Genomic DNA, 26,131 nt, shown 5'->3' on the forward strand with positions numbered 1-26,131 from the left:
AAGTGCTAGGTGGGGTGGGAGTGAAATGACTGCACTTTGACCTGCACTTTGACCAGGCCTCCTAAAGGAGACTGGAAATAGCAGCTTCGCCCATGAGGGGTTAACCTGCTGACCTGTCTAAGAAGGCACCTGGGGAGAGCTCTCTTCTAACCAAAGAAAGGGACAAAGAACCAACTCAGGGCCATGGTGTTTTGGTAGAGGACACAGAAACCTCCCTTTCCTCTTTCCTTCCATAGCACGTGCAGCATAGGACAGGACTGGAAGGCTGAGCAAGAGTCAGAGCTATGGCTTGGAAGTACTGGAAAGTGGCGGCGGATTCTCTGGGTGATGGGAAAAGCGAAATCTGCTTCACTAAAACTCCCACGATGATCAACTTTTTCGGCAGTCCTCCAGGTCCCGACTACAAGGCAAAGGCCCAGCCCAGGCCATGGGAGGCACTTCGCTAAAGAAGAAAAACCTGAGCTCCAGCAAGCTCGGTAACTTCATCAGTCACCTAATTGAATGAGAACCCACAGCAACTCAGTCCAGGCTGTACAAATTGAGTGGCACTGCAGCTTGCCGCACTAAAAGTGAAAGATATTTTCCATTACAGCAAGTGCTCCCACAGAAGGATCACGAGCCGCACATGGAGCCTTACTCTCCAAATAGGCGCCCATGGCCCCGTCGTCCCTCAGCCTGAGAACTCAGAGAGCCAGGCTGTAATAATGGGGCTGCCGTGTGAGCACAGCAGCCATCGAGCTGCTCTGGTTCATTTCCCAGAGGTTGAGCCGCAGTGTGTCCAGTATTTAAAAGTATGGAACTTGTTTCAGGGCTGACCCATTCTTGCCCAATTCATCTTCCCCGTGTGAAGTTATTTAGCAAACAGCCAAGTTCAGCTGGAAATCGTTTTTCATCCCCTCCAACTTCTAGTCACATGGGCAGTTGGGCAGCTAGATGTTAACAAGCGCTTCAGAACTCCTAAGACACCACCGGCCTCCGTTCCCTTCAGTGCGTTCTTGTAAATAAATAAATAAAAAATAAAAACCTGCCTTTACCACCCCCTCCAAGGTATGGATCTTGTAAAAAGCGTGACCCAGTTTTGCAATCTACAGAGGCAGCTTGGGGAGCAGTTGTAAATCTTTGTCAGGCAGGTGTTACCTCTATGCATCCCAGCTTTCAGAAGCAGAGTTGCTGCTATTCATCATGCTGTGGAAGGTACAGACACCCCCTTCTAGGAGTTTTCAGCCTAGGTGCAAGTCAGGGCCCCACTGTCGGTATGCAGATCTCTTTCAGCCACTGGAGGAGGGAGGTGGGGTCAATGAACTTGAACCCCCCAGAAACATGCGCCACAGTGTTCTGCACTGGAGTGTGGGCACCAGGTGGGATGTATGAGTGGCATGCCCACCGCTGGTCCTGGGCACCCACAACCAATGTGGCTGGCCAGCATCCACAACAGCAGAGGGGGCAGACCTAAGTCACAAGTTATTCATTTCACTCCCACCCCACCTAGCCAGAATGCTTTACTTTAAGGGAATTAATATTAGGAATAAAAATACTTTCTTCCTGGTGGGGGGTGAGGATGGAGGAAATCATATTTATTGAAGAACTACGGCATACCAGGAACTATGCTGCATCTATGTTGCACATATACAATACATACATGAATACACATTTTTCATCTTTAAAAGGCTTAGAATGGTGCCTAGCACATAGTGCTACACAGTGTTAATTACGGTTGACAATGTTATTATTTCAAATTCTCACCAAAAGGCAGGCATTATTACTGAGAGAACACAGAGCTGGAAGAAAGGTGAAACCAGAATTCATTTTTTCCAGGGTACTGCTATTAGGCAAATTAAAAAAAAAATGCAATAGTCAAAGGATTTATGGAAATATAAAAACAATTTGTGCAAAGATTTAATTCACTACAAAAGTTCCTAAATAATCAGTCACAGGGCCTGGGTGCAGTGGCTCTGCCTGTAATCCCAGAACTTCAGGAGGCCAAAGCAGGCAGATCACTTGAGGTCAGGAGTTCAAAACCAGCCTGGCTATGTGGTGAAACCCCACCTCTACTAAAAATACAAAAATTAGCTGGGCATGGTAGCGAGCATCTGTAAGCTCAGCTATTCAGGAGGCTAAGCTGGGAGAACTGCTTGAACCCAGGAGGCAGAGGTTGCAGTGAGCTGAGATTGTGCCATTGCACTCTAGACTGGGTGACAAGAGCAAAACTACATCTTAAAAAAAAAAAAAAAAAGACTAGGAGGAATAACACCAAGATATTCACACTTGGTGTGAATTGCAAAGGTCATATTGTGTATAAGCTTTATATTCCTCACACAATAAGAATCTAAGAAGAGAAACATCATACACACACAGTCACACATATCCTGTTTAATGTGAAATTGATTCTTTCTCCTCCTTGCTCTTTCTCCTGTATCCCTATGCTGCTCAGCAGCTCCACCACCCACCCACCATCTGCAGCAAAGCCTAGGAGCCATCCTGGACTGTTTCTCCCTAACCCCCATGGGTGAGCATGTTCAAACCTCAAGTTGCTTGCCAGCCTCACCATCTCCTGCACCAGCCCTCTGCCTGGCCTGCCACCTCCCTTGGTACCCAGAGGCTAGCCAGCCCAACCCACCCACCAAGGCAAAATCTGGGTTCACCTTTGGTATGCAGGAAGTCGAGGGCAGCAGCAACATCCCGCACCACTCGGCTGGCTTCTCGCTCGTTGAAGTGCTTCTGCTTCTGGATGTGGGCTAAGATGGAACCTTGGGAGCAGAGGGGACACAGAAGAATGCCTTTTTGGGCTCTCGTAAGTAACTTAGAGGCAAAGTTTTTCCCAGTTTGGAAAACTTGGGGTGGGGACATAGGGATTCATCGCTTATTCATCACTACCTGTCCAGCACGAAGTGTAGGGCCTGGCACAGAAGAGTACAAGCTTGTATGTCTGTTAAATAAAACTGACTGCTCTCTTCTGTACCTGTTTATGAGAAGCTCAGAAGGGAGAGAGAACAACTTAAATAGGGCCAAAAAATATTAACGCCGCTGGGGCTGATTGGCTTCTGCAATCAAAAGGAATAAAAGTGAAGGCATTTGAGCTGAGGGGGCCTTTCTGTAGGAACATTTTCTCCTCTGCTGCTGATCTCTCATCCAAACAAGAGCATAAGCTTTCTTTTTTTTTAAATATTTTTTTTTTTATTTTATTGCATTTTAGGCTTTGGAAGAGCATAAGCTTTCAAATGGAAATGCAACATCCTTGCCAGACATATAAAGGCCTGGGAAAAGGGGGGAAAATGACTTTTCCTCCTGAGTGTTCCATTTTTGTTTTGTTGGCAATGGCTGACATTTATTGAGTAGTTACTAGTGCCATGTGCTATGGAATACTCTTGAAATGAACTTATTCTCACCATGATTGGACAAAATGGGTAGTTTTCACTCCTTGTTTTACGGAGGGGGAACCTGAAGCCAAAAAGAAAAATGACTGAGTAACTTGCCCAACATTATACACCAGTAAGGGATGAAGCCAGGACTAAGGCCGAGGGCAGTTGGGCCTCAGAATCTGTGCAGACATCCCCCAGCAGGACTTGTGGTCTGACTGCTGCAGGGATGGACTCTCTTGAGCCAACCACACTTGGTCTGGCCTCAATAAGCTACACTAAGTTTACTGACATGGCTACAGAGGACTCCATCTGCATGTAGCATTTCAAACATGTAACTGATAGTTCTGTGTTGTTGGGTGTTGCAGGGGCAGACACAGGCAGGAACGTGTGGCTTGGCTTCAAGTGGTCTACGTTTACTACTGGAAGCCAGCATTTCTGGGCTGAAGATATTATCTCTGTGTCCTAAAAATGGCAAATGTCTACTGTTTTTTTGGGGGGGACGGGAGGGCATTAAAGAAGGGGAAGAACTGCCAAAGATTGTTCACTTGCCAGATTAAATAATCAAAGGATCCCAATATGCTAGGGAACATTCCCAGAAAACTGGCTCCTGACTAGGTTCTAGCTTGCTCTGCTGTAGTGAGCCTCGTTTCCAAATTTGTTAACAGGAAAAGCAGAGAGTAATACTCTACATACTTTTTTTTTTTTTTTTTTTTTTAGAGGGAATCTCACTCTGTCACCTAGGCTGGAGTGCAGTGGTGCGATCTCGGCTCACTGCAACCTCTGCTTCCCAGGTTTAAGCGATTCTCCTGCCTCAGCCTTCCCAGTGGCTGAGATTACAGGTGTGCACCACCACACCCAGCTAATTTTTGCATTTTTAGTAGAAACAGGGTTTCACCATGTTGGCCAGGCTGGTCTTGAACTCCTGACCTCAAGTGATCTGCCTGCCTTAGCCTCCCAAAGTGCTGGGATTACAGGCGTGAACCACTGTGCCTGGTCTACTCTAAATACTTCTAAGACAGCCTCTGGTATATGAAATTGTTTTAATAATATTAGTGGCCAACATTTATTGAGCCCTTAGTGTCTACCAGACCCTGTGCTAAGCATTTCACATGAATTATCTCATTTAATCTTCATAGCATCCCAGTGAGGTAGGTGCTATCAATAGCTCTATTTTATAGAACAGAATACTGTTTGGAAAAGGTTAAGTGACTTGTTCAAGGTCACATGGCTAGTAAGTGTTGGAGCTAAACTTAAGCTTTCGCTGCACTGGTTCCTAAAGCACCCTCCCTCAACCACCAGGCTCCTCCGTATGGCCTTCCATGCAGTTCCAGACATCACTGCAACCTTTACCTTGCAAATGTGTCCTAAGATTGGGAGACTGATAGGAAGGGAAAGGGTTTCTCTAACCCTCTCATATGTCAGAAAAGCAACTTAAGTATATACCCCAGTGACTGTGTGTGAGTGATGGCATCTTTCCATCTGAAGGATGGCACATTTTCAGGCTTCTCCACTATCCTGGGTCTGTGTCCCAAACAATAGGGCCCTCCTCTGCTCTGTTTTAGCCTTTCTAGACATCACAATGTATTTGAGAGCCTCCACCCTATAATTAATGTAGTTAAATAGTGAACATGTCAAAACGGGATTGATAAATCGATGACTAAATGTATCTATATATGACTCCTATTATAATGAAAAGGCATTTATAAAATACCCACACAGGTGACATTCTAAGCTCTGCAAAATGCTAATTATCATCCTTCCCTCCGGCCTCCCTTTTCCCAAATCAAGGGCAGTTTTTAAGTCCTTCATCCTTTTTATTAGCTTGACTTGTTTTGGAAGTCTCTGGGATTCATGATGGATGATCACCACCCTGGGTCTTAATCAGAAGTCCACACGCATACTCAACGGTAAGTACCTCCTTGCAATTTCTCAAAGACCAAGTAAAACCTTGTGTCATCTTCAAAGAACTCAATCAGCTCCAAAATGTTCCTTAAATAGGGAAAATAGGGGGAGAGGGAAAAGGGGGGAAATGGTATTACATATTAAAGTCTACTTACAACTATACAATGAAAATAATATAAAACGCCTGGTAGTGGGGCAGACATCAACTTGAAATCAGAATGCTTATTAAAAACCCGCATGTGGAAGCAGCCAATGGTGTTAGCAAGATTCAGGTCACCTTATCTTTCCATAATGTTTAGTCTCTGGTGTTTTCACCAAGTCTGTGCTGTCAAACCCCAGCCCTAAAACCCACTAGGTAGAGTTATAAAAAAGTCCCGGTCACATTAAACTGAATAAAATCTGCAGCCGACTGGAAGCAATTGCAGCTAATAACACTGAATAGTAGGTGTGTGTCCTGGAGGCAAGCAGCAAATAATTACTTGCCCTCCCTCTTGCCCATAAATCACGGGGCAGTATTTACATTGCCTGGAGAAAATGGAAACATCTGTCAAATAGACTTGGGGCCTAACGTGGGCACCGCTAGACCCTAACTGCTAAGCGCTGCTTAATGAAACGGCCGCGTTCCCGGCCACCGTAGCACTTGTGGCCTTCCCCGGTGAGCACTCTCTGTCTGCCTGAGTATTTCAGTGCTCTGCCAACAAGGTCGTCTTGTAACTCAGTAGGGAAGCCACCAGCCTGGATATTGGAGGTGTTGGGGGCTTTTTTTCTTTTGAAGAACAAAATAAACCAAATAGAGTCTCTAACGCTGAACTAAGAAGCTGCAGGGCTGAAAATAAAAATCTGTCCCTCATAAAAAAAATGCTGACTACTTTGGGAGATACCAGGCTTTTACTAGTGTGAAGGCATCCAAATAAGATGGGCAAAATGGCCTAATTTGAAAGAAGATTGTGGGGGCAGTGCCTGGAGTTAAATCAACAGCAGCCCCCATCCTCCAAGCTTAATGACAAAGCCATCAATACCAGGCCACTGGCTCCCCGCTGACCCTGCCATGCAGGAAAAGAGGGGGAAGTGGCATCTTAGAGGTGACCCTGATTTAGAGCCACAGTGGGAGAGCCGCTCATTTGGAGCTGGTGGTGGGCAGAATGAACTGGGCTAGAGATGACCTGGATCCAGCTATCTAGAAAGGAGTGCTAGACAAGGTTCCAGGTCCTTAGTGGTATCTGTGCATATGCAAATATTCTAGGAGCAGAAATAGCAGCAAATATTCTTAACAGTACTCCTCACCTTGGTATTGAAGCAAGTCCTTAAAGGTTTCTACCAGGCAACACTCAGTCAACCTAGTTTCCACAGGTACCAACAGAACTCAAACCCCATTTCCCTCCAACAACTACTGATTCAGATCATTCTTCTAACTTGCCCAAATTGCTGATATTTACAGTATTCAGAAGAGATGATAGCTCCTTTGCTGTTATTGCTGCTTTTCCTTTCTCTTCCTAACACTGAGATGGAAGGAGGTACCTGCCTTGTGGGGACAGGAGTGAGAGCTAAATGCTGGGGTCAGGAGATGGTAAAAAAATAGCCTCCTCTTCTGTGGCCAGGCATTCCCCCCGAGAAGCAGCTAGAGCCACATGATACTCACTTGTTTCCCTGACACTGATACAGCGTCTCCACCTCTCGAAACACTCTACTCCGACTGTGCCCTGCTTGTTTTTCGATGATCTGTGGGAAGAATATAATCTGTCATGTACACCCACCTGACTTCAAAACAGCCCCTTGGCAGGAGCCCTCTGGGAAAAGGCAAGGCCAAACTCAGTCCAAATCCAGTGTCGAGTAGAAGTCTGGCACAGGCCTTGGTGACATAGGCTCTGTGGCTCTGTTGGCAAAGCAGCAGACTGGCCCCAGGGCTCCCAGACCAGCTGAGCCCGTTCCACTCTGGCCAAGCACAACACCAAGGAAGTGAATGAGGCTGCTGCCCCCAGCTGCCCAGGGGAGACTGAGGCAGCTGCAAGACAAAGAATTATCTTACTCAGCCCCTCATCTTTCCATCTTAAAGGTAAGCATTTACTGCGTCTACTGAAGGATCTTCTAGTGCTGGAGTGAGAGAGGCTGGTGGAGGACACCGTGGGGAGGAGCTAAAGCTGAGGCCCAGCTCAGAGGCTGCCTCCACAATCCCCCTGGCAGAAGTAGGCTCTTCCTCTTCTGAGGACTTACTCTCTGGCAGGCACTGTGTGAAAGAATTTATTTACATAATCTCAGGTGACCTTTATGACAACATCGAAAGATAGGGAGGTATGAAACATTTGCCCACAGTCCAGAGCTGACTCCGAAGCCCTTGCTCTCCCGCACCTGCTTAGATGCTCTGGCTTTTTCCTGCACTTGGAGGCTTTGTCTCTCCTGTGATACTGTGGGCTGCTCCCCCTGCACACATTTACCTGAGATGCTTGGCAAATGCTGACTGAAGGAATGGATAAGTCAACAGATGGGAGGGTGGTTTCCAAAGGGACAGTGTGCCTCTGCAAAATTCTCTGGACCCATCTGGAGCCTCAGACCACTGCAAACCGAGCCTGTGAGCAAATCTGCAGAGCCTGGCTCTGCCTTACGGCTCCAACGTGCATGGTGGGCGGCACAGACAATGACATCCTACTCCTTCATCGAGACTTCAAACTTCTCCAATAGGACGTAGCACAGACATCCGTGACCAGCTGGAATTTTCTTTTTCTATTTTTTCTGAGACAGAGTTTCACTCTTGTCGCCCAGACTGGAGTGCAGTGGCGTGATCTCAGCTCACTGCAGTCTCTGCCTCCCGTGTTCAAGTGATTCTCCTGCCTCAGCCTCCGGAGTAGCTGGGATTACAGGCGTCTGCCACCAAGCCCAGCTAATTTTTTAAATTTTTGGTAGAGATGGGGTTTCATTTCACCTTGTTGGTCAGGCTGGTCTCAAACTCCTGACCTCATGTGATCAGCCTGCCTCGGCCTCTCAAAGTACTGTGATTACAGGCGTGAGCCATCACACCCAGCTGACCAACTGTAATTTTCTAAATAAGTCCGTTTGTAAACCACAGTGGGCCCATTTTCTGAGTTGAAAGGTATAGTGCTGGGGAACATAAGGGATTCAACTTCATTCCCCAAGCATTTCAGATCAAAGTCATGAAGAACTTTTTAGCAGGCAAGCTTTCTACAGCACAGTCTTCTCTGAGGGGGTAATGGGCTCTTGCTACTAGAGACAGGGCAGTGGAACATGGACAACTCTCTGGGGAGTCACAGAGGAAATTCAGGGTTAGGTTATCTTGAAATTCCATACCAACCTTGAGACTCTAGCATCAGTTGGGTGCCTCTAGGGAAAGCTGTAATAAGCTACGTGTTGTGGAGCCATGTTGGGAGAAGTAGCCTATCTCTAGGGAGCCTTCAAAGAGCGTAGGAGAGAGGAAACATGGGCAGAACTGTTGAAACCAAGGAACTGCCAAGCCAGAGTCCAGCGTTTGCCCCAAAGATGCCAGGGGCCTATGGAGGAAGGGCCAGGTTTTCCTCCTGTGAGCCAACCTTGAAGAAATATATTTCTCATAAATGTATCTAAACCTTTGAAAATTAGTTTATGGTTGTGGTTTTTATCACATTTAGGCATATATATCAATTTTTTTTTTTGAGACAGAGTCTCCCTCTCTGGTTAAGAGTGGAGTACAATGGCGCGATCCTGGCTCACTGAAACCTTTGCCTTTCGGGCTGAAGTGATCCTCCCGCCTTAGCCTCCTGGGTAGCTGGAATTAGAAGCACACACCACCACACCCAGCTGTTTTTTTTTTTTTTTTTTTTTTCTGAGATGGAATTTCTCTCTTGTTGCCCATGCTGGAGCGCGATGATAGAATCTCAGCTCACTGCAACCTCCACCTCCTGGGTTCAAGTGATTCTCCTGTCTCAGCCTCCCAAGTAGCTGGGATTATAGGTATGCACCACCAGGCCCAGCTAATTTTTGTATTTTTAGTAGAGATGGGGTTTTGCCATGTTGGCCAGGCTGGTCCTGAACTCCTGACCTCAGGGGATCCACCCTCCTTGGCCTCCCAAAGTGCTGGGATTACAGGCGTGAGCCACTGTGCCTGGCCTTTTTTTAATTTATTTATTTTGAGACAGAGTCTTATTCTGTTGCCTAGGCTGGAGTGCAGCAGTGTGATCTCAGCTCACTGCAACTTCTATCTCACAGGTTCAAGGGATTCTCCTGCCTCAGCCTCCCAAGTAACTGGGATTATAGGTATGCACCACACCCAGCTAATTTTTTTGTATTTTTAGTAGAGATGGGTTTCACCATGTTGGCCAGGCTGGTCTTGAACTCCTGACCTCAAGTGATCAGCCTGCCTCAGCCTTCCAAAGTGCTGGGATTAAGGTGTGAGCCACCAGGCCTGGCCTAATTTTTATATTTACACTTAGGCATATGTTTTAAAAATCACTTGTAATTTATATTGATCTGTTTCTCAAAAGAAATTGAGATAGCTCTTTTATTACCATGTGAAGCAACACTCCAGCTCAAAGGAAAGTGGCCTAGCCGACTAGCTCACCCATCTAAACCACAGCTGGGACTGTGGAATGTTGGTTCAAAGAAGAGAAAACATTGCCTTCAGGAGCCCATTGGACTAGGCTTGCCCGTGTGAGATGGCACTTGACCTGGTGGCTCAGGTGGGTGATTTGAAATCAGCTTGGATTTAAAAAGACCCTTTCTGTAGGTCAGTAGTCCTCAAATGTCCTCAGGTGGGTATGAGACTCATGTGAGGAACCTGGTCAAGCCACAGACACCCAGGCCCTATCTGGCATCTGGAAACCTGGATCTGTGTGTGCTTTGTTAAGCTCCAGGGGCTTCTAATACACAGTAGTGTTCACAACTGCCCTTCCTATATCAGTAGTCCTCAAGGATTAGTGAGTAGCAGAGTTACCTGGAGAGTTTGTTAACATTCATACTGCTGGGCCCGCCCCTCTTTTCTGAGTTGCTGCTTCTCAGGTAGGGCAAGATAACTTCTATTTCTAACAAGTTCTCAAGCGATGCTGAGGCTGCTGGTCCAGGGCCCATATTTTGAGAACCACTGCTAAAGATCCAGCTCTTCTGGATATGGAGAGGGCAAGTGGAGGCACAGAGGGGTGACATCAGCCACTTCAAGGCTTTGCAGCTAATTAAAGGCAGCAATGAGGCCAGAAGCCACTTCTCCTGCCCCAAAAGTTGAGTGCTCAGTCATTTTAGTTTTTATTCTTTTATTTTTTTCTGGGATAACATTCAGATGTTACCAAATCAGTCACTTTAGTTTTGTTTTTTTTTTTTTTTGAGACAGAGTTTCGCTCGTTACCCAGGCTGGAGTGCAATGGCGTGATCTCGGCTCACCGCAACCTCCACCTCCTGGGTTCAGGCAATTCTCCTGCCTCAGCCTCCTGAGTAGCTGGGATTACAGGCACGCGCCACCATGCCCAGCTAATTTTTGTATTTTTAGTAGAGACGGGGTTTCACCTTGTTGACCAGGATGGTCTTGATCTCTTGACCTCGTGATCCACCCGCCTCAGCCTCCCAAAGTGCTGGGATTACAGGCTTGAGCCACCGTGCCCGGCAGTCACTTTAGTTTTTAATCCTCACTATCATGTTAATGTCTATCACTTGCATAGCATTTTGTGGCATGTAAAGCATTTCTACCTCTCCCAAGACATTTTAATTTTCATCTTCATAACTGCCCCAGGAGACAGAAGGGCAGTTATCATCATCTAGAGATGTAGGAACTGAGACTTATGGACATTTGATGATGTGCCCAAAGTCAAACAAGTACAGTTTGTCAAGATAGAAATTCAGGTAGGCCTTCTAATTCCAAATCTGGTTATTCACTCTCTGAAGCTGACTTCATTTGTCAGAATATTGAGCAACTTACTATGAGCCAGGCCTTGTGCTGAGCACTTTACCTATATTAACTTACTTAATCCTCACAACAGTTCTACATAGGTTCTAGTATTATACCCATTTTACAGATGAGAAAACTGAAGGACAGAGAGGTTAGGTAAGCTGCCCAAGGTAACACAGTAAGCAAGTAGCGAAACCAAGATTTGAATCCAGTGAATACAGCTTCAGAGCCCCCATTCTTATGGAATATAACATTTATCTGGTTCAGGGTGAGCTGGCCATGACTATTTGCAGAGTAAAGCCTGGCATTCAGTTGAGACACTCACTTTGACGGCATACTCTTTGCCATTCTGCAGGCTCACGGCACCTTGAACTTTGGCATAGGCTCCCTCTCCAAGCAATTCAGAGGTCAGCTTGTACATATCTAGAGGTGAAATGGATGAGAGGAATAACGAGATGAGTCACCCCACTGCAAGCTCAGATGGGAAGAACTTCTGTGGTTCAGCTTCCCTGATCAGACGACACAGGTACCCATGACTCTAGTACTAAGTGATGAGGCAGACACGTAGCTTTCCCAGCCACCTTAGGACCCAGTTTCTCAACAACGAGACCACATACATGGCATCCTGTTCCTCATTTTAGACGTGAGGTCAGCAAAAAGGTCGCAATTCAGCACAGACTTCCTGAACATCTGCTATGTGCCAGACAACAAAACAGAGTAAGGAATAAAACAAAGGCCAGGTGCAGGGGCTTATACCTGTAATCCTAGCACTTTGGGAGGCCAAGGCAGGAGGATTGCTTGAGGCCAGGAGTTCAGAGCCAATCTGGCCAACATAGCAAGACATCTCTATTATATTAATGTACATGCATGATCCCTCTCCTCTAAGGGTCACAGTCCAGTGGGGAAGACAGACACATACACAGGTGACCCCAGAATAAACCAGGCATTGGTAAAAATACTATCGCAGAGGGACAAGGTACAGTCAAAAAAAAAAAAAAAAAAGTCGGGGGAAGAAAGGGTTTAATCTGTTCAGAGAATCTGGAGGATCCTCAGAGAAAGGATATGATTTGGATGAATATTCATTTACTCATTTACTGATCACCTATTATGTGCCAAGCTCTGTGTAAGCATTGGTGATACAAAGGAGATAAAACGCTGTTTTATTTTATACCCCACACAGTGGAAGTCATTGGAGGCTTCTGAGAAGTCTCCAGAAGTCACCCACAGGAAATAAGAGACAGAAGTGGGATGCCAAGGATGCCTTGAGGTTTTTAGGGTACTGAGTCATAGTGGTTCTAACAGAATAATAGACCTGGGTTAAAGGAACATCTAGGTGACCTGCCCAAGCTCACAAATACCACAGCTCTTTGAGCCCCTTCCAAAGGAAGCCACATCTCCATCACAGCACTAGCTGCCTGACCTCATCCCCACTCCATTCTTCAGCCTCTCGAGGCACCTACCACTGAAATCCACAGCCTCAGCAGAAGACGTTTCAACCATGAATTAGATTTTATCATTCTCAGTCAGGAGAAGTCCTGTCATTGGCCAAGCTGTCCTTAAAAAACAGGAAGTACTCTCTTGTGTTAATTGAAAGAGCAAAAGAGCTGTTGATTAGGAAACTATTCTAAAACACTTGGGATCTTGGTCTGTCCCCCATCCCCATACACACATACACACACACACACACACACACACACACACACACACACACCCTGCTGTTTGAGTTAAAGGCAAATTTTAAAAACCCTGCTGAAAGTACCTTCTTTGTTCCATCACGGTTTGGTCTTTTGGTTGTTTGTAAGAACAGATGGTACATTGTTATTTGTAAGTATTTTAAATGACACGCTTCTCACAGTGGACACATTGGCATTAGCCTTTTACACATATCAAGATAGGTAGGTGGCTGGAGGTCCACTATTCCTGACACATAAAGTGTTTGCTATTGGAGCCACTCTATACAGCAGCCAATTCACTAGTGTGTCTGGAAGGCTGGAAGGAGGGATCAGGAGGGAAGCTACTTCAGACCTCACAATGAAAAAAATCAAAACAGATGAAGTTGGGTATGTTACTCCTAGGAGTAGCTACTGATCCTTTTCGTGCTTTGCACAAGTGTCCAATGATTTGCTTTACCCTATCACATGCCCAGTGATAACAGGACCTGCACTGAGCCTAGTGCCTTGCACATAGAGAGTGTCCAAAAATGTCTGATGACCCAACATGTGTCTACTGAACTCTTTAAAATGTAGTCTTTAAACTCATTACTCTTTAAAATGTAGTCAAACACAAAGCCAGACGCTATGGCTCACGCCTGTAATCCTGGCACTTTGGGAGGCTGAGGTGAGTGGATCACTTGATGTCAGGAGTTTGAGACCAGCCTGGCCAACATGGTGAAACCCCAACTCTACTGAAAATATAAAAAAATAGCCAGGCATGGGGGCATGTACTTGTAATCCTGGCTATTCAGGAGGCTGAGGCAGGAGAATTGCTTGAACCTGGGAGGTGGAGGTTGCAGTGAGCCGAGATCATGCCAGTGCAACCCAGCATAGCAACAGAGTGAGACTGTCTCAAAAAATAATAAAAAAAGAAATTTAAATTAACAATGAAAAATGTAGTCAAACACATACAGCATAAGTAGCTGTAATCTGAGAGACAAATTCTCTGCTTATAGGAGACTGAAGTTTCATTTGCAGCCACGGCCTTTGGTGTGTCTCTCCTCCTCTTACATGGTTCTATCTCTCAGCAGCCCCTCCAGGAATAGCTGAGGGAAGAATCACATCTGAAAAAAGGGTGGAAGACCCCAGGCAATAACACTGATAGATGGGTCTTCCTGCTCCCTGACAAGGTACCTGAGCCATTCACAGGCAGCCAGTACATCATCTGAGAGCTTTTTCCATCCTCACTCTCTTTCTGTAATGTCCTGTGTAAACTCCTTCATTCCCGTCTTACCTCCGTACCACACAGATAACCACCCGCTGGCTCTAACTTGATGCATCCTGTGATCTGGACCTGTGGCCCTCGGGATGCTCCTCCTATGCTTGGGAAGCTGCAGGCCCAGATGTAGGGGATTTGTGTGACCAACCTTCAAACTTTCCTGGCAAGGAGTCAGTGGCCCGGGCCCTCCGCTTCTTCTTCCTCCTCCTGTCACCATCTTCGATGGGAAGGGGTTCGCTGCTACCCATCTCTGGGAGATAAAAGGAGATGTAAGGGAAACATCACTGTACTCATCAAGCTGTAAATTTACCCAGAAGGAAAAAAAAAAAAAGATAGTCGGGGGAGGGCCCAGGAGTTTTACACTGATGGTTTTTAAATATCTGTGAAGACTATTGATTTGTTTTGACCTAGAAGGAAAAACTAAAGGCAAAACCATTATGGGAGATCATTAACTGTGGAAAGGAGCTCAGACAGGCAAGCTAGATTAAAAGAGGGCAGCAGAAACCTGCTATAACCAAGCTCATTAGCACATGGATTAAAATCTGCCACCGGTCAAACCGTATTCCCCAAACAGAACAATGACTCCATAGGCAGAACCCCACCTGTGACATCCTCCAGCCTCAGGACCAGAAAGGGAAAACCGAGGGAGCTAGGCAAGAAGGGGGTTGGGAGTGGGCCATCCAGATGAGTCGTAGGCTCAGCAACATTACTACGGATGTGCACAGGGCACAAAAGGCCTGGAGTGGAAATGGCCTCTGTGAAGGCAGCCATAGGGCTGGGGCTGGGGTTCAAAATGCCCCCAAATTACTTTACGTCCAAGAGCATGGAACTGAGTGCCCATGGAGCCTATGGCATCCTCTCCCCCCACAGCTCCTCCATCAGAAGGGCTGCAGGTAGGACCCATTTGGGAGTCTGCAGTTGACAGGTCTGCACCAGGCTGCTGGATGAGGTCACTTATTGCAAAAACTTTATTATCTCCATTGGCAAGCACCTGGCTCCCCATCTGAAAGGGAGGATTTGTGGGGCGGGCATTCAGACACTGCACAGACTGTGCAGAAAAGGGTCGGATGAAAAGAATAAGCAGGACACGGAGATGGGAAAGAGAAAAGGAGAGCAGTGAACCAGTGCCCAATCGCAGTCCTGTTCCTAAGACACCCTAGTACGGGCCTTTCCCTGCTAAAGATAAATTACTTATAGAACATGTCATGCCCCTGATCCAGAGTGGAGCCTTAATACTCTTTGCCTGCAGTTAGAAATAATAAGATTTCTCTGAAGTCTCTGGGTCTAAATCCCCACCAGGGTGATTAAACCTTTACATCCTTCTAAAATAGAGGCACTCGAGTGCTGATGGGGCATACGACGTGAGAGACTTTTAGACCAACCTTCAATAAACACAGGCTCTGGGTTGTTGGTATTTTTCTTTTTCTTTCTTTTTTTTTTTTCTGAGCTTTTAAAATGGAAGCTGGCTCTTTGCCCATTGAGGGGAAAGGCCCACTCTCTTCTCAGAGAATCCGGCTGCATACGATCAGAGAAACAGCAAGTCTGCTAGGAAGACTGATTAGTGCCCATGCAGGTCCATACACTGTTCTCAGAGGCAAGTACATGACAGCCATCAGGAAAAAGCACACAGGATGGCACTTCAACACCACAATCCAGAAAGCACGGTTACGCAGCCAAGTGTCTGACAGCTCAATTTAGGCGCATTCTTCCATCCACTTTGGGGATCTGATGACAGCACATTTTTAATTATAGTTTAGAATGGAGAACAGATAAACGCACGGATAAAAGAAATCCACAGAGGATCTTAAAATATAACTCTAGCCGACAGCTTCAAACACAAGATATATCTGGGGACTGCAAAACCTTATGAATCCAAAGAATATCTGGCTGGGTATGGTGGCTCATGTCTGTAATCCCAGTACTTTAGGAGGCCAAGGCAAGCAGATCACTTGAGGTCAGCAGTTCAAGACCAGCCTGGCCAACATGGTGAAACCTGTCTCTACTAAAAATACAAAAATTAGCCGTGCGTAGTGGCGGGTACCTGTAGTTCCAGCTACTCGGGAGGCCGAGGAGTAGCTTGAACCTGGGAGGTGGAGGTTGCAGTGAGCCAAGACTGTGCCATTGCACTCCAGCCTGGGCGACAGAGCAAGATTCTGTCTCAAAAAATCAAACAACAACAAAAACAAATCAGCACCTCAATACCCACCCTTGTCAAGGTAAACTAAAGGAAAAAAGCTTCCCAAATGTATAATATAATAAAAAAATTCAACAGAAATAAAACAGAGGGTTGCTCATCTTCAGGAGCTCAGGGAGGGGGTGCCAGCCATCGGGTTAGCAGGCTGAGGAGAAGTCTCTCTCTCTTGCCCTGACCTTGAGTGCAGTCCAGTGGCAACCCGTGTCCCCATCTATTTTCTCATCAGCACCGCAAGCCCCGTGCAGAGGAAACAGATTTGGATTTCAGCTCTTTCTCCTTCCCCTGTCCACACTCTGATGGAGGGCCCGAGGACAAGCAAAACAGCCGAAAGGCAGGCAGAGCAGAGGAGCAGCAAGAGGGCTGGCGGCATTATAATTCACAGGGGACACTCAGGCACACGACTCTAACGAGAAAACCCTGTTGGCCACAATTTATACTTGGTCTTTACCACGGCAGGGCTGAGGGAGCCTCCTGTGCGAGACGCATACCTCCCAGCACCGCTGCACACTCAATATTAGATTTTATGGCTTCACACACACACAAAGATAGAGTACCTGGTATATTCTGCATGGATTTCAATGAAAGAGGGTACGCCAGAAGGGACAAATGGTTAAGACCTTCCTTGGAAACAGAACTTGGAGGCGAGTTGTTTCTGAAACTAGGAAGGAAAAAATGTAGGAAGATGGGTGAAGTGAAAGAAACATGCGTAACTTCTCTGGTTACACAGGGGGAAGTGAGAGGTGTCATAATCTCACCAAGAGGTTGCTAGTTTTCGTGGCACCATTACTATGCAGGGGACAAGGAAAGGGGACACTCAAACAGACACCAGTCAGATTTAACACATGACGGAAGAAAGAAGCCATTTGTAAAGTCAGCTTAATCAAAGGACAGTCTGTAGTGAGACTGCAAGGGGCTAAGGTATTCTTTCTCCAAGGGTCTGATGGCAGGGGAGGCTGGGCCACAGCATGCAGATGGCAGTGTCTTGCACCACTGCAATGAAACTGGCAGGTGAGGCCTGCTAGGGTGCCAGCAAGGGATCCCCCACAGGCCTCAGACAGGACTGGGGGCCTGGGAGTCCCAGAGGCAAAACGTCAAGACTTTATTCCATTTTCTCCCTCTGTTCTGATTCTGGGATCACAAGCAGCCTTCAGAGCTGTTACTACATCTCCTGTGGAAGGAACCACAAGAAGAAGGACATGGAAGGGGAGAAGGAAGTGTGTGCTGAAGGAGCAAGTAGGAGGCAAGGACTGGATGGGAATGGGGAGCCGTGTGCAGAAGACTGACGAAGGTGGGCTGCACTCAGGGCCCCCAAGCACAAACACAGCCCACACGGCTCCCGAACCCCGGACCCTGTCTACCTTCTAGGCTCGGCACCTAACACAGCCATTGTCTCATGGAAAAATGAAACTAGTGGCTAGTTACAATTGCAGTTCAAGGGATCCCGCACATGCTTTTCCTTGAGAAAAGTGCTATACTTTGGTTTGCTGCAGAAGTGCTTTAGGGGCATTTCTATGTTGTTACACAGAATATTAAAGAAACCTATACTCGGGGTTGGAATTCAACAAAACTGATAATTTTTGCTGCTTCATCAAGGACATTCAAAGCCGGGTATGGTGGCTTGTACCTATAATCTCAGCACTTTGGGAGGAGAAGGCGGGTGGATCATCTGAAGTCAGGAGTTTGAGACCAGTCTAGCCAACATGGCAAAACTCCATCTCTGCTAAAAATACAAAACGTAGCTGGGAGTGGTGGGAGGTGTCTCTAATCTCAGTTACTCAGGAGGCTGAGGCAGGAGAATTGCTTGACCCCGGGAGGTGGAGGTTGCATTGTGCCAAGGTCATGCTGCTGTACTCTAGCCTGGGCAACAAAGTGAGACTCTATCACTCAGATGGAGTCTGAGAGAAAGCAAAATAAAAACCTGAGAGAACATAGTGGAGAATACGATGGCTACTAGCACAGTTCAGCATCACCACCTTGACCAAGGCACCAATAGTCTTCCCCACTGTTGCTTTGCAACAACAGACAGCATCTTAGTACTATCACAAAAATCATTTTGACTGCACAGATTCCTGAGAGAGTTCTGGGGAACCCCATGGTCTGTAGTGCACACCGCGAACCACTGGCCTAGGTGATGGGGAGGGACTGGGTATGCCTGGAGCTGTGCCTGGGTGCCATGGAACTGACTGTGATGCAAAGAGCAAACTGGAGGCTAGAGAGAGAGTGAGGGCTGAAAGAGGCTGCTGTAACAGCCCGGGGCAGGGCGAGAAAGGCCTACAGCTGAGACAGGGAGAGCAGGGACAGCAGGGAAGGGGAAGTGAGGTGTGAAACAGAATGAGGGAATGAAGCCATCGGGGTAGCACTGGTCCTAGTCCTACCAAATTACTGAAGAAGGTGAAGGGGGCAAAAATCACTGCCCTCCTTGAAGGAAGGGACGTTCTGATTCCTTTCTAGCCCTACTGCCTAGTAAGCAGCCAGGCAGAGGCGGGCCTCATATACCTATGATTATATATTTATTAACCAAAGTTAGTAAGAACCATAAGAACAGTAGAACCGTCAAAGAAGGGGAGACTTAAGGAAGGGGATCTGGCTGGGGATGGGAAGCAGGGAAAGACAATGGCACCACCAGGGAGCTTCAGATGAAGAAGGGGAACACGCAGCAGCCAGGGACTATGAGAACTCACTGGCCGGGCTAAAACCACTCTCACTCAGCCCTCATCTGACCCAAATCTACAAATGAGGCATTATTCATAATCTCCCAAGTATGACAACACCTCTGGTGACAGTGTAACACAGAACACTTCAAAATGTCATCATATATATCATATATATATATAAAAGTTTAAAAAATCCTGAAAAGATACATCTCAAATTATTATTATTATTTTGAGACAGAGTTTCACTCTTGTTGCCCAGGCTGGAGTACAGTGGCACGATCTTGGCTCACCACAACCTCCACCTCCCAGGTTCAAGTGATTCTCCTGCCTCAGCCTCCCAAGTAGCTGGGATTACAGGCACACACCACCATGCCAGGCTAATTTTGTATTTTTAGTAGAGGCGGGGTTTCTCCATGTTGGTCAGGCTGGTCTCAAACTCCCGACCTCAGGTGATCCACCCACCTCGGCCTCCCAAAGTGCTGGGATTACAAGCATGAGCCACCGCGCCCGGCCCAAATTATTATTATTTTTTGAGACAGGGTCTTGCTCTGTCACCCAGGCTGGAGTGCAGTGCCAGCCTGAGTGACAGAGGGGAACTCTGTCTCAAAAAAAAAAAAAAAGTAAATATGTCTTAGTTACTGTATGTTTTCCTTATGATCCTCTGCCGTGTCATTCTGTAGAAATGTGTTCCTCTTACTAAGCATTATTTGAGACATGCCAGGGCAGCTCCGCTCATCCCAGCTGCCCAACTAAGTGCTGAAAACCATGATCTGTTAGACGGTCTCTTACCCGCCCCTTCCTCTGGACATATCAGATCATTTCAATTTGAAGTAATCTAAAAGGATAACTCAAATGTACACCCAATCTTACCTATAGGTTTTTCCAACTTTTGGGAGGATATCCTCTGTAAACTTGAAATCCCAAATGAAATAAAGCCCCTGTCAGGGAGTTGGTGTCTTCCAGCTACAGGAAGTGTCTCAATGGTCTCTGTATGCAGCCAGCAATCTTCAGTTCTCCATTGCCCTCTGACATGTAAACTTTGAAAAAGCAGAAACAGAAAGGAAATCAAAATGCTGACTTTTTTTAAAAGGACCAGAGGAGATAAAGATCAATATGAATGTACCCTGAACCTATGAGTTACCCCACTAAGTAGATATATACACAGCAGTAACAGATTTCCTGTCTTTAAAATCAGACATTTAAATTTAATTTTCTGTAGAGACAGAGTCTTGTTATGTTGTCCAGCCTGGCCAAATTCTGAACAATGATTATTTGGGAAGGGGCAGTGTCTAACTCCTCTCTATCCTCACTGCCATTAAGCATTGGAAGATTTAACAAAGGTCTGAGTTAAAATTTTCAGATTCTGTTTCCATACGGAATTCCAGACCCAAAAAGATATAACTGGACCTGGATGATAGAGATGGACATCTCTGCTCTGAGAAGTCTCAGGCCAAAGGGAAAAGTTGACAGGCCAGGCGTGGTGGCTCATGCCTGTAGTCCCAGCACTTTGGGAGGCTGAGGCAGGTGGACTCACTGAGCTCCGGAATTCAAGACCAGCCTGGGCAACATGGTGAAACCCATGCCTACAAAAATACTAAAATTAGCCAGGCGTGGTGGCATGCACTTGTAGCTTGCCATCACACCTGGCTTGGGGGGCTGAGGTGGGAGGACTGCTTGAGCCCAGGAGGTCGAGGCTGCAATGAGCCAAGATCATGCCACTGCACTCCAGCCTGGATGACAGAGCAAGGCACTCCTCTACTACCCACATATTTAGAGAAATGACCTCTGGCTCTCTCATTTAGTGGCCAAGTCCAAGTCTCACAGGCAAGAGGTAACAAAGCTCAGAAGATAAAGTAAACACTGAGAGCAACAACAGGTGGCATGAATGAGAACAAGGTTTTGTGTTGAATACATAATTATTGCTATTTTTCAGTCTGATGACTTCATTTTTTCTATGTTTGCTGTTATATACCACAAATCTAGCTATATCACAAGTCAAAATTGCTTTGTCAACTTCTTTATGAAATAAATATGCATTTCCCCTTTTCCTAGTGGAAAAGCTCTGAAAATGCAGTTTAAATCTGAATTCTGGGCCTTTATGCCAAAATTTCTAAAAAGCCTTTCTAACTGGAAGTTGGGTGTTTTTCACCATTGTCGCAAACCACATGTCCCAAATGGGACTTGTTCCCAACCCTCACCACTGCCTCCTTCCTCCAATTTCTCTTCTTCCCTCTCAGATCACGTCATGCTGCCAGCTACCTAGCCACAGAACCTTCAAATTATTTCTAATGTCTCTCCTTCATCCTCATCAGTGTCAAATGCTCACACTGGCAGGCTTTCCCTTGGTCTGATGTGTGGAAAAATAACTCCTGGAAAATAGCTCCTGGAAAAATAACTCCTATTTATCCTTCAAGACCCACTGCAAGTTACTGAGAATAGTCCAGCAAGTTATGGAAGCAGTCTTCTTCTTTTTTGGTGGGGGTGGGGAACAGGGGGATAGGATCTCACTCTGTTGCCCAGGCTGGAGTGCAGTGGCATGATCTCAACTCACTGCAGCCTTGACCTCAAGCGACCCTCCCACCTTAGCCTCCTGAGTAGCTGGGACGACAGGCACACACCACCACCACACCTAGTCATTTTTGAAATTTTTTGTAGATTTGGGGTCTCGCCATGTTGCCCAGGCTGGTCTTGAACTCCTTTTCTAAAGCAGTCTTCCCATCTCGGACTCGCATAGTGCTGGGATTACAGGTGTGAGCCATCGCACCTGGCTGGAAGCAATCATCTTTGCTTCTATTTAATGCAGCATTCAACAGAACCTACAGTATACATACTGTGATAACACTTCCAGCAGGTTACACACATGTACATGTGGCACTCCCAATAGGCCAACAGCTCCTCAAAGACAAGCATGTATCTTTTTTATCTTTGCATTACCAGCATTTAACATAGTTTCTGGCACAAAAAGGGCTCTAGTAAATCTGAATGAATTACTTCATACACAAATGTCTGTTTACTGTCCAATAGAGATGTTAGCAATTGGACAGTCCTTCCTACTATGCTTTTTATTCCCAAACAAATCTGAAGCCCAGTGAAACTATTTCCAGGGCCCAAGGAAACTCAGGGTATGCTCTCTCTCTTCACTTCCACAATCACACTTCCAGGGACAGCCTTGAACACCTTTGAATGACAGGGTCTTGCTCTATTAGCCAGGCTGGAGTGCAGTGGCATGATCTTCGCTCACTGTAGCCTCCACCCGCCAGGCTCAAGTGATCCTCCCATCTCAGCCTCCCAAGTAGCTGAGACTATCGACATGAGCCACCATGCCTGTCTAATTTTTGTATATTTTGTAGACACACGGTCATGCCCACGTTGGTCTCGAACTCCTGAGCTCAAGTGATTTGCCTGTCTCAGCCTTCCAAAGTGTTGGGATTACAGGCGTGAGCCACCATACGTGGCCTTGAACTTACATTCTGGCTTTATTCTTGTCATAGGTTTATACCCCAACTGGTCCCTTATTGTTAACTATGGTAGGAGGTGGCAATTTTTCTCTGTAAAGTGCAAGATGGTAAATATTTTAAGCTTTGTATGTCACATGGTCTTTGTTATGACTCACTTTTGCATTTGTAGAGAGAAATCAGCTGCAGACAATAAGTAAATGAATGATTGCAGCTATGTTAATAAAACTTTATTTTTAGACACTGAAATTTGAATTTCATATGATTTTCATGTGTCATAAAATATTGATCTTTTCCTGATTTCCCCCCAACCATGTAAAAATGTTTACTCTTTGCTTGCATGTACATAAAAACAGGTGGTGAGTCAGATATGGCCTGTGGGCCATAGTTTGCCAACCCTTCACCTATGGCAGAAAAAAATCTCAGACTTTCTTATGGATTTTCTGTTATTTTGTCACATGGAGCCATGCTAGGCTGGGGAAGTAGAAAGCACAGGGCTTTTGGGCATTAGGTTCTAGATTCCAGTTCTGGCCCTACCATCTACCAGCCGGGTAGATTTGGACATAAAATTTAACCTCTCTGAGCTTTATTACCATCATCTATAAAATGGGGGTACTAACACCCACATCACAGAGTTGTCATGGGAATTAAGTAAGCTAATGCATATGGAGCTCATGGCGCCAGAGTCTGGCATACAGTAGGCACTCAATAACTAGTAACTCCTATTCCAGCATCTGGAATAAGAGTTACCCAGACCAACTGTAGCTCTGGAAAGCAGCCCAACCGCTCTGTGAACCACAATGGGCCGCAGGAGGGAATAAACTGACAGCAAATACAAAGGCAGAAAGAGAATTTGGAGGTTTTCAGATATATGCCACAGGATTCTAAGTGCCTGGTTAGCCCTGATTCCTTCCGGCACCATTTAAAATTCCTTTGGTTCCTTTTTCCTCCTCAAAAATAAACTTCTGACTCTCACAGTGCTTAAAGATCCTTAGCATTCTTTACCAACTACCCAGATGGACCCTGGAGCCCTCTCCTCACTCCTGTACCTCCTGCTGGTAGAGGGCTGGGGTGGGGAAGGGTGACCATGGCCAGACCAAACCTACACAGATCGGCCTGCAGCTGGGTCTTAATAAGGCCGGGCCTGGTGAGGCACCCAATTCTCTCTCAATTCTTCATGAATTTCTTGCTGTACTGGGAATGAAATTTCTCTAGTGCTTACGAACTAGACTTTCTATAGAAGTTTTAAAGCAAAAAAAAAAAAAAAAAAAAAAAAAAAATCACCATGTATACAAACAAAAGATCCCTCACATTACTTTCAAGACAGAACACATCAGTGGGGCACAGGTAAGACTAGGGTTTATGGTATCTACCCTTGGTCCAAAAAGCCAGATCTCACTCTGTCACTTCCTTGCTCCAAAATCTCTCCTGGATGTCCACTTCCTCTGTAGTAACCACGCTTCTGTGCTGTCACTCAGGGCCTCCATCATCCTGCCCCAGACCACCACTCTTGCCCTGTGTCTTGCCAACCCTCCAGGGGAGGCTTAACCTGCAATCTAGTCAAAAGGGACTGTATTTCTACCTGATTGCTCTAACCATTCTCAGCTTCCCACACTTGTGCACAATTAAATCACCTGTAACATTTCATTACACATCTTCCCCTAGACTGTGAGCTAGGGATAGAGTAGAGACTATGTCTGCTTCATCTCTGGGTCCCCTCCACCTAGCAGAGGCTCTGGCATGGGGCAACCACTTAATAATTGTTAATGAATAGATGAAACAGCTGAAGTTATTCTTCCCTTAACTGCACTCTTATTAGATGACCAAGTACAGTTTGGGTTACTGCCAGGAAGCAGAAAAACCAAGAGAAAGAAAAGAGGCATGACCAATGTGATCCAAGCAATGGAAAATAGGTTTTAAGGGTGAGGTAAAAGAGACCAAGGCTGTTTAGCTGGGAGAAGAGAAGATGAGGCCTAACTGGATTCTGGCTTTAAGTACAGAAAAGGTTCTCATGAGAAAATCTTGATCTCATCCTCCCTTTATAATCAGAAAAAACTTTTCCATATTCATGGAAAATGGAATAAGAAGAAATGGCTTAAGTTAAGGCCTGAGGGGTTTAAGCTGGACAGAAAGAAGAACCAAACTAGGCACCACTTTTCCAGAGATACTGAGTTGGAGGGTCTTGCTTGACACTCTTGTTGAAGGCTGTGCACACAGGAATACATATTCTGCTCTGTTCCTGTTCACTGTGGAGAGAGGTGGGTGAACACACAAGTCAGGTAAGATTTTCTAAGGAGCCACTGACTTTTTATTGACCCATTTCCTACAGGCTCTTTCTGCCACGTTATGCACTGCATCCCCGTGCTGGAACAATCTAGTATTTCAAAGTTTCCTGATAGGGCAATGGAAAAAAGAGAAGGTAACAATGCCAGGGAAGGGAAAATGGCTCTAATAAATATACTTTCCATACAAAACAGCACCGAATTGGGCATTAATATAATTGCTATTATTACAACTAAAGCTCACAAACTCACATTCATTGAGCACCTACTATGTGCTGGGCACTGTGCTGTTTCATCTCAATTCTCCTAACGACCCCATGAGGTAAGTAATATTTGTATTCTCATTTTACAGATGAAGAAACAGAAACTCAGGAAGCTTAAATCAACTTGCCAAAGTCACACAGCTAGCAAGTGGCAGAGCCAGGACTCAAACCCAGGTGGTCTGACCCTAGAGTCCATATACCTAACTACTGTCTCCCTGTAAGGATGAGACACTGGCATATAAACTCTAGTCTCTCTGAATCTGGTTCATATTCTAAGCTCTTCCTCATACAGTACCAAGCTAGGACATTATCAAGAGTTGAGGCCTCAGAACTGAACCAAAATACTCCCCTAATTAATCAACATCTATAAAATGGGGGCGCTAACACCCACATCACAGAGTTGTCATGGGAATTAAGTGAGCTAATGTATATGGAGCTCATGGCACCAGTGCCTGGCATACAGTAGGCACTCAATGACTAATAACTCTTATTCCAGCTTCTGACATGGCTTCCCCAGATCAACCACAGTTCTGGAAAGCAACCCAGCCTCTCTGTGAACCGCCACAGGAAGGAATAAACTGACAGCAAATACAAAGGAAAGAAACTGATTGAGGACTCTTGGATGACAATGAGCAGACGCAGGACTTGAATGCCAGCCTCTGGACCCCAAGTGTAGTGTAGTGCTCTTTCCTACTTACAGACTCTGGTTGAATCTGAGGGTGAGAAAATGAAGGGACAGGATATGCTAAATGGGCTGCTTCCCCAGACAGATCCTTTTGTAATGAACTGTCAATCTCCCCTAAGAACCCATGCCTGAAATGCAAGGGTCCTGTAGCCTCTGTAAACTGGTTCTAAGATTCTATTAGCCAAGGATGGCAATGCTCTGATTTACGGCACTGTGGGGGCTGCCAAAATGTTCGCCTATTAAACCTATCAAGCAAACCTAGTTCATGCAGCTTCCAAACTAGGCCAGTGATTCACCATTTAAGCCTCTTCACTGATGTCCCCATTCTGGGACCGTCTTTGCCCCAGTCTAACCTCCGTCCTGCTGCCAGAGAAAACAAAGCCCCAGTCATGGCATTCGGAGCCTTGCAGCATAAGGAAGAGAACATGGGAACTGGAACCCAGCACTGCTAATTTTGAAGCAAGCTGTGCCCTTACTAACTACCCAACCTTGCGGAAGTCACTTTAATCTTTCTGAGGTCTGGTTTCTTCATCTTTAGATTGAATA

General features: G+C 46.0%; 1 protein-coding gene across 10 annotated transcripts in view; it reads right to left on the reverse strand.

Annotated features, from left to right (window-relative positions):
* MKNK1 (MAPK interacting serine/threonine kinase 1) overlaps positions 1 to 26,131 on the reverse strand; it is a 42,764-nt gene that overhangs the window by 12,176 nt on the left and 4,457 nt on the right. For 3 of the 10 annotated variants that reach the window (XM_074380758.1, XM_010347381.3, XM_010347385.3), the window contains exons 1-7: positions 19,771 to 19,860; positions 16,801 to 16,904; positions 14,201 to 14,302; positions 11,447 to 11,544; positions 6,901 to 6,980; positions 5,275 to 5,348; positions 2,643 to 2,747 (exon numbers count right to left, since the gene is read on the reverse strand). In XM_074380758.1, coding sequence (XP_074236859.1) covers positions 2,643 to 2,747; positions 5,275 to 5,348; positions 6,901 to 6,980; positions 11,447 to 11,544; positions 14,201 to 14,302; positions 16,801 to 16,816 — 475 coding nt within the window. In that variant the 5' untranslated portion in view covers positions 16,817 to 16,904; positions 19,771 to 19,860. Of the gene's footprint in view, positions 1 to 2,642; positions 2,748 to 5,274; positions 5,349 to 6,900; positions 6,981 to 11,446; positions 11,545 to 12,581; positions 12,677 to 14,200; positions 14,303 to 16,800; positions 16,905 to 19,770; positions 19,938 to 26,131 lie in introns of those variants that run through there. The other 7 variants (XM_074380757.1, XM_074380761.1, XM_074380755.1 and 4 more) reach the window with 5 other exon arrangements.

The sequence above is a fragment of the Saimiri boliviensis genome, chromosome 11, assembly GCF_048565385.1.
Source record: "Saimiri boliviensis isolate mSaiBol1 chromosome 11, mSaiBol1.pri, whole genome shotgun sequence".
Lineage (NCBI taxonomy): Eukaryota > Metazoa > Chordata > Mammalia > Primates > Cebidae > Saimiri > Saimiri boliviensis.